This window comes from Psittacula echo, assembly GCF_963264785.1.
Source record: "Psittacula echo genome assembly, chromosome: 12".
NCBI lineage: Eukaryota > Metazoa > Chordata > Aves > Psittaciformes > Psittacidae > Psittacula > Psittacula echo.
Genome location: NC_137747.1, coordinates 9,798,806 through 9,815,190, shown reverse-complemented (window position 1 = coordinate 9,815,190; position 16,385 = coordinate 9,798,806). Strand labels below are relative to the sequence as shown.

Below are 16,385 nucleotides of genomic sequence, written 5' to 3'. Positions count from 1 at the left end.
TAAGAGGCAACTTCCCAACACAGGGCTGTCAAGCCCAAGGCTCAGCCCCAGCCACTTTTACCCTTCACAGGCTTGGGTCATTTCAGCCTCTGACCTTGTATCACCACTGGAAATAGCACAGGAGAATGGCAAAGCATAAACCATCCTCTGGGGCACTGGAGGTGTTATTCCTATAAACAGGCAAAGCACTTTGGAATCAATAAGACATTTTACTTGTGGCCGCTGGAGAGATTTCATCTCCTGAATGATAGGATGGGATAAATGCAATCCCGATCCAGCTGGCACCCCGTGGACCAGCAGCTCTGTTCGCAGCCTGGCTGAACGGCTCCCAAAGTAATTAGAATAATCAATCCCCCAAATGACCAAAGTATTGATTAGCACTTTAGTCTCTTCCCAGCCTGGCAGCGCTGTGACTCTGGGAGCATCGCAGAGCCATGAAAGGCAGCCTCAGCTGTGGATGGGGATGCTTAGCCAGTGACAGTGCAGCCAGGGGTTTGTATGCAATGATGGCAATACTGTTCTCATCCCTCTTCCTTGCTCTTGTTCAATGTGCACAGTGGTTCATTTTTGATACCTGTCTATTTAGAATCATAGAATCATGGATGGTTTGGGTTAGAAGAGACCTTAAAGCTCATCCAGCTCCAACCTCTGCCACGGACAGGGACACCTTCCACTAGAGCAGCTTGCTCCAAGCCCCTGTGTCCAACCTGGCCTTGAGCACCCTTTACTACCTCCCTGGACATGGCAGGAGCAGCGGGAGGGATGCTCCCCGTACTGGTTCTGAGCGAGCTGATGCAGCTCCTCACCAGCATGGCCAGCCTTTCCTAGGGACATGAGTTAATGTGGATGACATGTCCAGCCCAGCATGGCACCGGCACAGGCCCCAGGTGGGGTGCGTGTGCTGTGCTGGTCACAGGGGCTAAGCTCAGCCCCTAACAAGGCCTTCCAAAGCCAAGGGTTTCTGTGAAATGCCAGAAGAGAGCTGGTGTCCAAAGAGGAATTTGGAGGTGTGCTGCTGCTTCAGTGTGCTGCAGAGGCAAGAGTGTAATGGGATGATAGAGCACATCAGCTGCTGGTGGAGCAGAAAATAGAGTGAGGGAACTGCCAGGCTGGGATTTAGATGCTTTTGGAGGTAGAACAGACTTTTGGCTCTTGCAGTGAGCTGAGTGCCATCCAGATGGGCACGGATTTCACCAGTGCGTGTGGGGATGGGGAGCAGGGACACATGGATGGATGGAGTGGGGATGGGGAGCAGGGATGCTCAGGTGGATGGACTCAGCCATTGGGATTTCGGTCAAGCAGTGATGGAAGTGCTGCCAGGGAAACTGGGGCTTGTGCTGGAGAAAATGGAGTTTAAAAGAACTGTAAGGAGCAAAGAGCAGAGAGTGAGTTGGACTGGGAGAAGTGGGGGGCAGGAGGTCCCCAGCCTGGGGAGCAGCTGAGATCAGCCTTCATTAATACTGTGCTAATGACCTGGGCAGGAGCACAGGCTGCGGGGTGCTGGGACTGCAGCCTCTGAGGGGAGCTTGGCGGGGCTTGGCCTGGAGATTTGGCACAAACAAGGCTGAGGGGGGTATGAGTGATGCTCACGAACACTGGGATGGGCAAGTGCCCTTTTCTGAGGAGCAGCATCACACAGGGCCCCGAGCCATGACCGTGCCGTGGCTGGGAGGAGGAGAGTGTTTTTCTGGAGTGGCCTTTACAGGAGATGCTGCTTTTCCTCCAGTGTCCCTTGATTAGCTCATGATGTGCTGCCGGGGGGCAGTGGTGCCGCGCCCTGGCCTACACAGCCTGTCCCCATCCCAGCATCCCAGCCCAAACAGGCAGGATGTGCTGGGGGGCTGGGATCCCCAGGGACCTGGGGCTGGTTTGGATGGTGATGGATCGATGAAGTCGCTCCCAGCTCAGCCAGATCCCCTGAGGCTCTGGGACAGCGCGTTCGCAGGGAGTGGGGAGGCTGGGCAGGAGACACCACCCTTGCCATGTACTGGGGAGGGGGTAGGATGGGAGCGAGAATGGGAGATGGAGGCATTTAACCCGCATAAAAGGGACAGGGACTAATTCTGCCCATGGGAGCAGCCTGGCAGGGCCTGGATGAGCCAGCAGCGGCGTGAGCAGGAGCATCCAGCCAGCAGCAGGATGCTGGCAGCAGAGCCAGGCTGCGGGCAGAGCTGTGCAGCGGCACTGGGAGGCTTTGCTGTGGCACTGGCTGCTGTTGTCACCGGGGCAGTGGCAGGAGCCTGGGTGAGCAGCCCAGTGCTTGGCTCTTGGCAGGACACAAGGACCACGCCGGGTGCTTCTCTTCAGGTTTATTAGCATTAATATCGTTAGTCCCATGTTAACGAGAGCACACGCACAAAATGTTATTGCTGTCACTTGGCCAGGGCTGCAGCAGCGGTGCAGGGGCAGGCAAACTGCCTGGCAGAGTGAGGTGGGGTCAGTGCACCCCAGCCCACATCTGTGCTCCCCATGGATGCTCCAAGCCTGGCTCCTGCCTGTGGGAAACCTCTGTCCCAGGAACTGCTTGTAGGGATAAGTGCACTTTAGGTGAGGGTTACTACACATCTAGTAGATTATTAACAGACCTCTTGGCCATGGAGTTAGTGCTGCACCACGGTGGGGTGAGGGAAAAAGTACAGGAAACTGAAGGATGCTGGAACAGCAGCAGGCTCCACTTCCGAGCATGGGGTGTCCCAGCCAGTTGGTGATCGATACCTCAACCACTGGGCAGAAACAGCCCCGACTGGGACTGGGTTTACTTGGCATTTGCTTTAGCTGGACTCTCGGTGTGGTGGTTCTCCAGGTAAATGATCTGGGAGGGCTTTTCAGTGGGGCAACGTGGTCTGGGGCTCTGCAGGTCCCAGGACAAGGCCAGGCTCGGTGCTGAGGCATCCTCAGTGGAGTTCTGCGAGTCAGAGTCTTCAGAGGAGAAGCTGCTCTGGCTGGAAACCTGGAAGTATTCCGCCCGCTTATGGGCGGATGGACCATGTGTGACAGCCCCATGGGGCACAGCGGTGGGACACGGAGGGTCAGTGCCTGGAAGACGCGCCCAGGCCGGCAGTGTGAGGGGATGTGTCTGGAGGGTCCGGCTGTTGTGGGTGAGGTGTCCTGCAGCGCCCAGGCAGGCTCTGCTCTTGGGTTTGGGGAGGGAGGCGCTGGCAGAGATGTGGTGCTGAGAGGCAGGGTCATCCTCCGGCCCCTGATGGCTGCGAGGCTGCGGGGAGCTCGGCTCCGCACCCACTGAGGGGCTGGGAGCGCTGCTGGCCTGGGGCTGTCCTGTCCCGGCACCGGGCTCTGGTTGCTCCCCTGGTACTGCTGGCTCAGGGCTGGTGCCTGGAGCTCCCTCACAAGAGGCAGCAGATCCCGAGTCGGGGCAGCTGAAGGAGTCTCCGTGCCCCTCGGCCTGAGCTCCCCAGGCCTCCTGCAGCTCTGCCAGCATCTCCTCCAGGACCTGCCGCGTCTCCTGGTACCGGTGCCGTGCCTCGGTCCAGGCTGCCAGCCCTGGGCTGCTCCGCATCCTGCGCACCTGAGCCTTCATCTCCTGCAGCTTCTCCAGGGCGAACTCCACCAACAGCTTCTGGAAGGAGCTCTGCAGGCCCTGCAGCGCCCGGCCCTCCTCGCGCTTCCCCCGCACCAGGCACTGCCCGCAGCCCAGCTTCAGCCCCGCGATCTGGAACAGAAGGGAAGTGCGGCCATTCCGGGGCTGCACCACGGCGCCGGCTCCCACCGGAGCAGAGCCCGAGCTCCCACCTTGCTGGAGAAGCATCCGAGGTCCCGCAGCAGCTCCCGCTCCACCTGGCGCCGTTCCACCTGCCTGTGGAAGCTCGTCAGCTTTGTCTGGAAAAGGGCCGCGGCTGCCTGGAAGAGCTCTGCCTCGGGGAAAGCTGCGTCTTGGACCTCAGCTGCCTCCTGACACAGCACCAGGCCGTGCCGGTACTGAGCCTGCAGGGACAGTAGGAAAGAGCAAGCTCCATGGTCGGGAATGGTGTGGACCCCATGATGGGATGGGTGAACAGGGTACGGTGAAGATCGTTTGGTGTCACTACCAGGGCTGCACTGCAAATGTTTCTGGGCAAGTGAGAAGAAGCAAAAAGAACCAGGTTCTCCAAAGCTCTGCTCCATTCTGAGTGGAGCTCTGAGCTCTGTCCTTGAGCCTGAGCTCTGTTTGCCTCAGAATGCACCAAGTGCATCGTCCTGTCCTGAGTGGAGTCACTTTTCCTCATCCTCTCTGGTGCACGCAGCCAGCAGGCTATGGGATGAACAAATGCCTGTCACCACATTATCTGCTGTCTGATGGACACCCAGGCTCTGCGAGATGAAGGGGGCTGTGAAGGGCAGAGCATGGCAGTGGCTGGGGACAGCAACCCCAGCCCAAAGCGCACCAAGGAGCCACACAGCTCCCCCCCCACTGCAACAAGGCTGCACAAAGACCCTGGCAAAGTGGTGCCTGAAAACTGCAGTTTGATCTCCACCCGGCCAGCCTGGGCACAGCCGGGATTACCAGAGCTGGGGGATTTGGGCTGATCCTATCAAGCTTTGTAACAACATTCTAATGTTTCTAATTTGGTGATTCAAGTGTCTGCCCAGCGCCAGGCAGGGCTCGGAGCTGCCCAGCAGCGCTGCCCCAGAGACACGTGTTACAGAAAAGCCCTCTTGAACATACTGTTGCCTGGGTGAGGAACTCGTTGAACTGCTTGTCGGACCCCAGGAAGCTCTCGGGGCTCCACTCCTCAGCACCCATCTCCTGCAGCCGCACCGCTGCCTCCCCATCCAGCCACAGCCCCAGCTGCAAGAGAGAGCAGGATCAGGCACCTCCCCTTCCTTCCCAGCTGGAGCATCCCGCCCCGGGCACCCCTAATGAAAATCAAAGCTCAGGCAATCCTGTTATTCTCTGGGCTTCCTTCATCAGCAAAACCCAGGGAAACGTGCCCAAAGTGCTCAGCTGCAGGAACACCGCAGAGGACAATGCATCCTACTGCACCCAGAGCAGGACCGCAGGGACGCCCACCTCACCTTGCTGAACTCAGCCTCCAGCTCCCGCACCTTCCGGAGGAACTCCAGGCGCTCCAGGGAGCTGTTCGACTGGAACACCAAGTCATGAAGCTCTTCCTCCAGCTGGTTGTACAGTGCCTCGGCCGACTCCATGCTGGTCCTGGTGGTTGGGGATGAGGGTGCCATCAGTGCTGGGTGCTGCCGGGCAAGCTGCGGCAGCTCTCGGTGGGCAGGACTCTGGATGGGGCAGCTCCTTGGAGCAGGCATGTGGCCATGTGGAAAGCTGGGGTCAGATGTGCAATGACCCAGCATGTGCAGATGGAGAGATGCCGGCAGGTGCCTGGGTTGGGAGCCAACCATGGATCTCCTGCCACCTGCATCCCTGGAGCCCACCTAGGACATGAGGACACTCCCAGCTATGTGCTGGGCAGCATCTCCAGCCCTGCACACCAGGAGCACCACGGCCTTTCACGTGCCCTGACATCTCCCCATCCCATGGAGCAAGGTGAAGGTTGGGGAACATGGGATGGAAAAGCGTTGGCTGTCCGTGCACGCAGTGAGAGAAGGGAGCAGGAGGGAGCATGGGCTTTAAAGCTGTCCGCATGCACGGGCTGCCGGACGCGTGCGGCACCGCCGGGGCCTGGCCCCATCTAGCGGCTCTGCCTGAGAGCGGCCCGCAGGAACCGCTGCGGGCCCCGCTGAGCAGCCCCAGCGCCTGGCCCCGGGGCAGGAGACCAGGACGCGGGCACCTTCCGCAGCCGGATGGACGGGAGATCCCGCAAAGGGAGGTCCCGGACACGAGCTCGTTGGGAGCTTGCAGGGCAGGAGTGAGCACGGGCCTGCTGGGAAGAAGCCGGAGCTCCTGGGGACACGGGGTTCCCTGTGGCGGTGGCTCTGCAGCCAGGAGGCAGCCGCGGGTCCCTGGTGCTGGCCGCTCTCCACCGGGGAATCCATCCCGTCCTACCTGACGTGGGCCGACGTGCGGAGCCGGGCGGCCTCCCTGCGCAGCCTGGCCAGCGCGGCCCCCCCTTCGCGCTGCACCCACACCAGCGGAGCATCGCTCAGCACCCTCCGCATCAGCTCCCGGTGCCTCCCGATGCAGGCGCCTGCATCCTGCAAGGGAAGGTTGGACATGCTCTCACCTAGGGTACAGCAGCTCCCATCCCATGCAGGGACCAGCAAAGGGGACAGGGACATCCCCGTGGCTGGTCTGGGAGCGGCTGCATGGAGTTTTGAGCAACCGGGGTGAAATGTGGCTGTGTTGGACTACAGATGGGCACTACAACCTGCAGTGCTCCATCCCACCGTCACCTGCTTCCCCCCATTTACCTGTGTCACCACCAGTGCATTGCCGCTCCGCAGCTCCTGGATGCAGCTCCGCAGCAGCTCCGATGCCCGCCGGAGACTGGCCATGTAGGGATGCAGTTTCTGTGGGTGGACACACAGCAGGTCAGTGGGGCAAGCAGTGGGGCAGGAGGGCAGCCTGCCTGCAAGGAGGAGAAGGAGCAGTGCCAGGCCAGAGCAGGGAATGCTGTAGGACACTGGGTTAAATCTGAGGAGGAAGGGAGCGTGGAGGTGGATGGGCAGTTGCAGGCAGGAGCAGGCAGGAGGGGGCTGCCCTCCTGCACTCAGAGCTCTCCTTTTCCTTCCCCTCTCCTGGGCTTTCCCATTGCTTTTCCAGGGATGTGAGATATGGAAGCAGTGGCAGGGATGAGGGGTGGGGAGGAGAGGTGGAGACAAGGGGCACCGTGGGGAGGTGAGGCTGTGGCTCATGGCGTGGAAACAGACACCTGGAAGAACTGCACCCACTCGCCGTGGCTGTAGGGGAAGGCACCATCCAGCTCCGGTGTCAGCTGGGAGCTGTCGACGAAGCGGCCCAAAGCCTTCAGCGATGGCAGCGACTCCACCTGCAGGCACGGGGCTGGTGAGCGCTGTGGGACCGACACAGGGACACCCCCAGGGACAGCCTGGAGCAGGGGCACAGCCCCTCCTGCCCTGAGCACCCTGTCCTGGTAACCAGCGGATTGGCCCTGGGAGCACCACATGTGACAGCTCCACTCGGAGCATCTCCTGGCCTCTCCATAGTGTTTGAATGCACAGGAGATCACCAGGACCGCAGTAACCTGCCACGACAGCGCAGCTAGGTGATCACACTCAGTAATATTTCACATTACATTAATTAACCCGAGCAGCACTAAAAGAATAATAAACTCTTCCAAGTTTAGGTTTATTATCCCAGTGCCTGTGTCCAGCCCCTGGAGGTAACAGGGAAGGCACTGGCTGCTCTGGGGCAGCTTTTGCCTGCTGTGAGCCCAGTGAACCCCAGCCGCCTGTTCCATGGAGGGACAAGCCCCACCAAGGTGCTGCTCTGCTTGGGGTCCCCCAGCTGGGAACCGGGGCCTCCAGGTAAAGGGACAGAGGATCCCCTGTGGCAGGAGGCTCCGCTGACCCTCACTCTGCTCTTCCCACAGGAGACAATGCAGGGACATGAGGAGGGGGCAGGGACAGGCTCACCTGCACCCCGGGCAGCTTCTCCCGGTGCGTGACCAGCTCCTTCTCAGCCAGCAGCAGCACGGTGTGGATGCAGCCCGGAGAGATGCTCTGCAGAGAAGAGTCACCACCTCAAATAACAAACCCCATGGTGCAGCCCTTGGGGCTGCCCAAGTCAGTTGAGGCTGGTGAGTCAATTACAGAGGAAAAGGCTCCTGAGCTCGCTGGTGTGGGGAACAGAAACGAGTCACTCAGGCCATAACCCTGTCCCAGCCACCTGGCAGAAAGGACCCACAGAAAGAGCCTTGTGAGCAAAGCCCTTTGCTTGCACCAGTGATGCTTCTGCACACAGGGAGCACTGGGGCTGGTGTGGGATTCACTGAGCAGGCTGCAGCCAAGCCCTGAGCACACAGAGGCAAAGGGTGCCCTGGCAGAGAGGACTCACAGCCCCAAGACAGCGCAGGGCCCCCCGGTAGCACTGGCTCCCAGGCATGGAGCCCCCACCCCAGCACATCTGTGCATGGGTGTGTGGTGCATGGAGTACCTGGACAGAGCGGAGGGCAGAGAATAGGACAGGAGCAGGAGGCTGCTTCCTGGCATCCACCAAGATGGTCAGCCCAACATCCTTCATGTCTTGCCTGGCAAGGGGAGACAAAGCAGGAGGCAGCACACGAAGTCCTCGGGTAGGACCCACTCTTAAGCCCAGTCCCATGGCTCTGAGCAGGCAGAAACTGGCAGCTGCAGGCAATGGCCTTGTGCCTGTGGGATGCCTGAGCCGAGAGCAGGGCCAGACCTGATAGAGGCATGGTACATGTACCACACCCGAGGGTGGCTACAGGAGGGACTGCGTGGACATGCAGGATGCTGGGTGTCCATCCCTGCTTGGCCAGGGGCTGCCTGGGACCCTGAGCCGGGCAGCAGCTGGGGAGTCCATGGCAGCTCCCACAGCCCTTACCTGGCAATGGAGCAGAGGTAGAGGAGGAGCTTCCCCAACTCAGCGGCCGAGCACCACGCAGCCCCCCAAGCGCTGCCGCCGGTGGTCACCTGGAGCAGGGCCCTGCCCTGCCTGTCCGAGCTGCCTGCGGGGAAAGGGGCGCGTGATCCCCCGGGAGCTGCTGCGGGCTCCAGCCCGAGGGGCCGGGGCTGCCGGAGCGGGCTCTGCCCTGTCTGGACTCGGGGGGCTCAGCAGCAGCCCCCACCCCAGCCCTCCGGAGGGCTCTCGGCAGGAACCAGCCCTGGAAATGCCAGGGCAGAGCTGCCAGGGGGGCTCCTCCTGAAGCAAACAAGGTTTTGTCGCTGTTCTCCAGCTCTTGAGAAGAGGGAGAAGCCAAATGTTTAGTGCTTGGCAGCTAAAGCTGAGCGGCTTCACTGGTGAGGAATGGTGTGGGAGGGCTCGGTGCAGCTGGGGACGGGGCAGCTGCTCTGAGCAGGCTGCTTGTTTTTATGGTTCTCATTCTTTTTGCCCAGCTGGAAGAAAATTTCCCCCCTGGGGGCCCTCTGCCTCCAGCAAAGCCCCAGGACCTCCCTCCAGCAGCTCAGTGCTCTCCCTCTGGAGCCCAACCCCGACATCCGCGGGTCGTGGTGCTGGTGGTACCTGGCAGGCACACAATGCCCGACTGCAGCAGCCCCATGTGCAGGTCCTGCCAGGCTGGCGGCTCCCAGCCCACGGTGCTGGTGCTGGGCATGGAGGGACCATTCTTACAGCCGGAGCTTTCCATGGGTCGTTCCTCCGCAGGGGCAGTGGCTGCCACATCCGAACCTGCCCATGGGGACAGAGGAGAGGAGCTGGTGATGCGCAACGAGGCAGGGAAATGCAATGCCCTTGCACAAGTACCACAGCCCTGCTTGGACGATACCTTTCCCGCCTGTCTTGGCTCTGCCCATCCTGGGCGAGTAGATGGCAGACACCTTCCTCCAGGCCCCTTCCTGCTGGCTGCTGGCTCTTTCATCCCCAGGGGCTGCTCCAAGCCGGGGCCCCTTCAGGAAGGAGAACTTGTGGCCGGAGCCCTGGGGCAGCCGGGGGCTGCTCTGCCGCGCCACTGCTTGGGATCGGGGGGTGAGAAGCGTGGGACTGCCGGCCCCCATCCCATGCTGCGTGGGGGTCTCACGGGGAGCAGCGGGGGGTGGCTCGGGGCCGGGGCCATCCGGCTCCTCCAGGATGGCTGCCATCAGCCCAGTGCCGAAGCTCACTGGGTTTTGCAGCGCGGCCAGGTACGAGTCGCGGTGGCGGCACCGTGGCCCGTGTGGCCCCAGCTCCCGGCTCAGCTCCTGCCCCAGGCACGGGGTGCAGGGACCCTCCTCCGAGCTCGGTGCCACTCCGCAGGGACCCCCGTTCACACATGGGAGCGCAGCCTTGTCCCCGGCGTCTGCTGGCTGGGACCTGGCCAGGAGGCCCATCTGCTCTGGGGACAGCTCCAGCAGGTCCACGTACTCCCCCTCCAGGTTCTGGCTGATGATCTCGCAGAGGCTGGGCATGGCCAACGCGCTCGGCTTCTTCCGCAGCCCAGCCTGGTCCACCTTGATCAGTCCAGGGTATTTTCCCTGGCTCAACTTCCGAGAGGCGCCCTTGCAGCCCGGGATGGTGCCCATGACATTGCTATAGGGCACAGGGATGCCTGCTGTGCCGTGGGGCACGGGCACGTGGGGTGCTGCTGACTCAGCTGCAGTTTCAGAAGCAGGGTCATGCTGGGTGTCCACAGACGTCCCATCAGCTCCAGCCTTGGGCTTGTCGATGAACTCCGGTGTGGCAATGCTGCTCCATGGCAGCGGGGCGATGCCATTCTCAGTGGCCACCAGGCAGGTTTGCAGGGGGGCTCCGGCCCGGTTGCCGTTGATCTCCTCCAGCCACTCCTTGGTGAAGAGCAGTGCGTGGGCAGCCTCGGGGACCGGCATCTCCTCCACTGAGCACAGGTCCTGGGAGAGGTGCTTGACAATGATGCGCGCCGAGTGCTCCTTGCACGGCTCCGCCTGCAGGTAGAAGTCCCCAGGGCGCAGCAGGAGTGGGTTGAGGGGCGCGAGGTGCACGACCACCTTCTCGTGCAGACACAAGGGCCAGCCTTCATGGAGAAAGATGCAGTTAAAGTAGGGAGCCTGGGAGGGAGGAAGAACACAGCGCATGAGCGAGAGCCCCCACCAGCTCCAGACCTTCCCAGCCAGCCCCATGCTCTCTCGCTACCCAGTTCCTGCAGTTCCCAGCTACTGCGGTTCCATGATGGGGATTGATGAGCCCCATGACCCAATGGAATATCCCTAGGCTGAGCCATACCAGAGCCCTACAAGCCCACCTGGTGCTGTGTGCTCTCCATGTGCTAACAGAGGGGAAACCTCTGCCAGAGCCTCTCCAGAGACAAGACAAGGTGACTCCAGAGTCCCTCTGCCCCTATTGCATGAACTGCATGTGCCAGGCTCAGTGCTGGAGCCATCCCAGGGAGCTGGATGCACCATGGTCCCCTTTCCAGGAGGGGATGGGGACAGGAGGGGAGATGCAGAGGGAGTGCACAGGCTTACACAGGCTGCCTGCCGGATGTGCTCGAAGAGGCGCTTGGCCGGGATGAGGAACTGGAGCAGGCAGCAGAGCCCATCACCCTGGTAGCTGGTCTCCAGCAGCCGAAAGACCTGCCCCAGCACCGTGGGGGCCGTGGCATCGAAGGGCGGGTAGAGGGCCTGGAGGGTGCCCTGCACTGCTGCATCCAGTGAGCCGGCATCCTGCGGGAGGAAAGTGTCACCAGTGGGGACAGCAGCCCCGCCATGGGACGCTGACCCCATGGAGCCCGTGCCCACCATCCCGTGTGCTGTGCCTTGGCCGGGTCCCTCTGTGCCCACACCAGCAATGTGCTGAGCTCAGGGGCTCCAAACCTTCCTGTGCTGCAAGCTGGGAATGATCCCGGCACGGAGCACCCCAAGCACTGCACAGTCCAGGGGCAGGAGCGCGGCCGGGTCTGGTTCCCAGCGCCGGGCTGTAGTTTAAGGAGCCTGAGAAAGGAGCTTGGGAATGGAGCCATGCGGAGGCGGAGGAGCCACAGCAGCCAAGGGGTTAAGCAGAGCCAGACGTGGAGCAGAGCTTGGGGATGTGCCGGGCTCAGCAGCGTGCTGCAGGAATGCAGCAGATGGGAGGAAGGACAAACATGGAAAGATGGATTGGGTGTTTTGGTTCAGTCTCATCACTGAATTCACCGAACTCCACATCAGTCCTCCAGGCATTTTCTGGGAATTGCTTTGCTGGGTCACAGCCCCCTCCCTGCGCTTCCAGACTGGGATGAGGATGAGGACACTGCTTCATGCCATGTGTAAACTGGGGGCTCCAAGCTGGCTCTCCCAGCCCTGCAGGAGACATTGGCTGCGCAGACCCGGCTGGCGCAGTCAGTACGTGGAGGAGCCATCAGCCAGCTCCTGTTAAACCCCAGCATCGCTGCAGGCAGTGCAGGGTGACTGCAGACAGACACGGCTGCTGAAATGAGCCACGGGACACAGAGGCTTCTCCAGCTCCTTGGCCAGTATTTCTGCAGGAGAGGCTCCAACACACAACAAATCTGCTGTGCTGGTGCCGGAGGGGCTGGAAATGGAGCTGCAGCAGGAGAGGTGCAGGTCTGCGCGGAGCAGGGTCAGGCCCAGCCTGGCTGGATGGGGATCTACCACTCTGCAGTGAGACACCAATCCTCCTCCTCCTCCTGCAGAGCATGACATGGGGTACCTCTGCCTGTTGAGTACCAAGGAGCCACCAGCTCTGCCACTGGCTGCAGTCACAGCACAGCCGAGCCCATCTCCTGGGGTGGGCTCTGGATTTAACAGTGGAGGGACCCTGGAGAGCCACCACAGCGATGAGCACCCTCACGGCAGCCAAGCAGCAGCCAGGTCCTGTGCCTCGGGCAGTCACAGCTCACTGCCATCCCTGCACTCTGGTGTGGGAAGGTGGGATGAGCTGAAGGTGGGATGAGCTAAAGGTGAGCATTAGTTTCAGGCAGCTAATCCTTGGCCTGTGAGCCCATACAGAGATAGTGGCCTCGGTTAATTCAGCTTAATTAGCTTTAATGCGCTTTAGCTAAAGCACTTTGCAGTCATGCTCTGGATAATTCTTCTTTTTCTCAGTGTCTCCATGCAGGAATCTCCTGCCCTTGGGCCTGGTGGGAGAGCAGGAAGAGAGCAAGTCCCTTCTCAGGGCCATAGGCTGTGAGTGTACTCCCCTGCCAGGCTGGTGGCTCTTGGACCATTGGTCTTCTCATGCTTGCTCTTGCCTTGCACAGCTCCCAGGAGGGACTGGAGGCCTGGCTCTGGAAAAGGCCCACTGCAGGGTAAAGCCCAGCTCCCAGCTCTGCCTCTGCAGGGTCACCATCCACAGCAGCACGAGAGGATCCATCCAGCTCCTAATGCTGCCCAGAGAGATGAGCCAGCCCTGCCTGCCCTGCCCAGGGTCACCCATACACAGCCCTGGCACACACAAAACCAGCTCTCTTGAAACCAAACTCCTGTGGCACTGATAAAAAAGCAAACGAAAATAGAAGAAAAAGCCAGGAACTCTGAGATCGGGGCTGCTGCGGCTCTGCTCAGGGCAGGCTGCACCACGGAGTGATGGGCAGCCCCAAACCCAGCCATTCCCGGGCTCAGCCATGGTCTGATGGGGCAAAGGCACATACTTCCACCTGCCCCAGCCCACTCCCATCATCTCTTGTGACACCGTCCCCTCAAACCCTGAGCAGCCTCCCTGGCCTCAGTACATGCATCCCAGCTCCCTGGTCCCCTGCCTTGGGTAAAGTGAACTTGGGGTGCCTGGGGAGGGGACAGCCCCACAGCAGAGGAAAAAGGATTTTCCAAACCATCACCAGAACCCCACAGCATGGGGAGGATGGATCCACTGAGTCAACAAAGCCGCTTCCCTGTCCATGGAACAAAACCGCCCAGGACTTCATTCAGCAGCGGGAACTGCGTGAGCCAGTGTCAGGAGGGAGCTGCGGGCTGATGGAGGCTCCAGACAGAGCCTGGGTTGTGCTGGGGAACTGTTTGGCCTGGAATGAGTAGGAATGTTCCCTGAGCGTCACAAAGCACTTCACCACAGGGGGAGGCTTGAGGGGTAACCATGGTGGGAGATGCCGGGCCCCAGCCTGCCACAGAGCGCTGGAAATCCAGAACAACCAGAACAACCATCAGCCCTGGTCCCTCCACCAGCTGCGAGCGAGCGCGGAACCGAAACAAAAGGCATTAGGGAGCATAAGGAGATTTACATTTGCAAAGCTATTTCCATTTTAATAAGCCAAAGTGCTGTTAAATAGAGATTGATATTTCTCCCCAAATACCCATATTTTTAAAGTGGTTTACACCAACAAGGCCAGCCGAGCTTTGGTGTTTCGGTGCTGGAAAATTGCTTAACTCATACATGGGGTGACTCAGCTCCATCCCGCTTCTCCCTCCTCTCAGGAAGGAGCGAGGTTTGAGTGTTGAGACCAGATCTGAATAACAATTCCTCTGGCTCTCCCACAGCTCTTGCTGGCAGCAACTTTGGCAGGGCATGATGCAGACAGTGAATGCTATCGACCCCCGAGTCCAGCACAGCATCGTCCATGAGCCCACAGCAATAGGGACAAACAAGCCCTGGGACCCACTGCGCATCCTGTACCTGCACACCAGGCACAGTTCACGCCGTAGCACCTGCTTCTTGCACCCCATTCCCCAGCCAAACTTCACAGGGGTGTTCAAGCATCTCGAGATGCCGCCCCGCACGTGCCCTGCCCCAATGGCCCCATGGCTCAGGAGAGGCCATGGCCTGTGGGTGCCCATGGATGCTCATAGGGTCCCGTGGGTGCTCGCAGGGCAGGGCAAGGGGAAGGATAGGAAAAGAGAAGGAATTACCATGTTGAGTGGGAGCGGCAGAGGGGCCGGGCACCAGCCGTCCCCTCCCTGGTCCTCGCCGGGGCCGAGCGCTGACCCCAGCCCGGCGTCCCCCGGCCCGGAGCTGCCGCTCGCCGCTTTCCCGGCGGCTCCTCCCGTGCTGCGGGCGGGGACGGGCAGCCCCGGTCCCCCCTCCCCGGCCCCCCCGGCCCAGGCCGGCTCCGGCCGCGCCCCTTCTGGGGGAAAAAAGAAGGGAAAAAAAGAAAGAAAAAGAAAGAAGAGGCGCAGAAAGCGCGAGCGCGGCGGGGCGGAGCGGGGGAGGGGCTGCCCCGGCCCGGGGGGAGCGGGGGGACCGAGGAGCACAACCGAGGAGGCGGATCCTCCTGGGGTTCCCCCCGGACCCCGCCGGTGGCCCCGGGCGGGATGGGGCGGGAGCCGCTCCAGCTCCGTCCCCCCGATAGGATCGGGGAGTGGGGGGGATGTGTTGGACCCCCGGGGGAGCAGCTCCGGCTCCCGGGATCCTTCCCAGCAGCGGGAAGAACACAGAGCTGCGTGTGCGTGAGTGTGCGCACACAAGTGGGCGTGCAGGGCTCGGCGGGTCCCTCTCGTTAAACAAACACAGGCCGGTGCTGATGGGAACCATCGGGGCTGGTCTGTGTTCAAATCACAGCTCGCAGCTCGCGTTTTGCAGTTGGCCCAAAGCGCTGCAGATTAAAAGTGGCTCTGACGGCTTTTTGGGCTGTTCCAGCGATGGAAAGTACCTACTCGAAGGCAGAATCGTGTGATTTAGCAGCCAGAAGTTGTACAAAAACAACCAGCGCAAGAGCCAAAGCCACAGATTTGGTCTATTCCAATGCAAAGCACTGCTGCTCATACAGCTTGGGCTGGACGTTCCCCCTGTCATGACTGAGTCTGGGATGGGACCAGGGATGGGTGGGATGGCCACAGCATGGGCCACTGGGGCAGTCTGGATAAGGAACGTTTGTCAAGGGAGCAGGGAACAGCCAAAGGACACGCTGTGCAAACACGGCGAGACAGGAGGAGGTCCAGCTGCGCTGCTGGCTCAGCCGGACAGAGCATGGCGCCAGCACCATGTGATTGCTTCCCATTTCCTTGGGAGCCAGTGGAGCCCTGTGCTCGCCCCCCAGGTCATGGGTGCTCCAGGGCTCAGGCACTGGCGGTTGTGCTGGTGGGAGCCATGGGAGCGGGGCTGCAGCCCACCATCAGCTCCAGACCCACGGGCACTGCACCCTTGGCTCAAACCCAATTCAAGCTGCCTTCCTGGGACCCCTAATGCAAACTGGGGCCGGCTGGGCCAGCTCCTCCCTCCCTACCAGTGACCAATTGCTCCTTTAATTGTGTTAATTCACTTACTCTGCTTCAGCCTTTAAATTCCCTGACTGAGTAGGGGCTTATGCTGCCCTTTTTCACTCGTGTGGCCGCTGGAGAAATGAGCCCAAGAATTTGCCCTCTGCTGGGCACTGGGGCTGGGTGAAGAGGCTGTGGACAGAGGAGGGCAGTGTGATTGGCCAGGTCCAGCCCCAGCAGCTAGGGTCCCTCTGCAGCACTGGTGAGTAGGAGGGGAAGGATGTGAACCTGAGCCCCAGGGACCCCGCCACCCTGGCACTGTGAGTGCCTGACGGCAGCAGGTCCCTGCCTGCACCATGTGATATCTTGTATGGGCTGTGCTTGGCTGAGGCACCCTACAGATACACCCAGTGTGGCCGGGTCCTTTTCTGCATCCCTGCAGCACCCCGAAGCAGCTCCTCCTGCCACCCAGACACAGCAAAGCTTGGAGGTGGGATCAGCGTGCTGGGGACTGAGCTCTCTCCAGCAAAAGGCAGAGCCCCTGTGGGCCTCCAGGGCCCTGACCCCATGAGCTCACCCTCTTCTGCTCCCTTTCTCCATGTCCTGTTTGTCCCGAGCAGCTGCAGGGACAGACTGCATGTGGCCTTGTGCCCTCCCCTCTGCCGGCACAGAGCCACCATTCAGCTCCCCCCGGCTCTGCCTGAGGCCACCATTCCTGCATTTTCATTTTTACTTTGCTGCAGATCCCCCCTGCTCTCTGCATCCCCTTTTGTGTC

The 16,385-nt window shown here is 61.0% G+C and overlaps 1 protein-coding gene across 1 annotated transcript; it reads right to left on the bottom strand.

The window, feature by feature from the left end:
• Nucleotides 1–2,755: 2,755 nt before the first annotated feature.
• Nucleotides 2,756–14,944, bottom strand: KIAA1755 (the record flags this gene model as incomplete). Its single annotated transcript, XM_080627690.1, has 15 exons — nucleotides 2,756–3,670; nucleotides 3,751–3,942; nucleotides 4,664–4,786; nucleotides 5,014–5,152; nucleotides 5,957–6,105; nucleotides 6,322–6,420; nucleotides 6,783–6,899; nucleotides 7,507–7,593; nucleotides 8,027–8,120; nucleotides 8,438–8,561; nucleotides 9,077–9,241; nucleotides 9,339–10,572; nucleotides 10,990–11,187; nucleotides 14,323–14,537; nucleotides 14,668–14,944. The coding sequence occupies 15 exons, from the start codon at nucleotides 14,942–14,944 to the stop codon at nucleotides 2,756–2,758; spliced, it is 4,128 nt and encodes a 1,375-aa protein (XP_080483816.1).
• Between the last annotated feature and the right edge of the window lie 1,441 nt (nucleotides 14,945–16,385).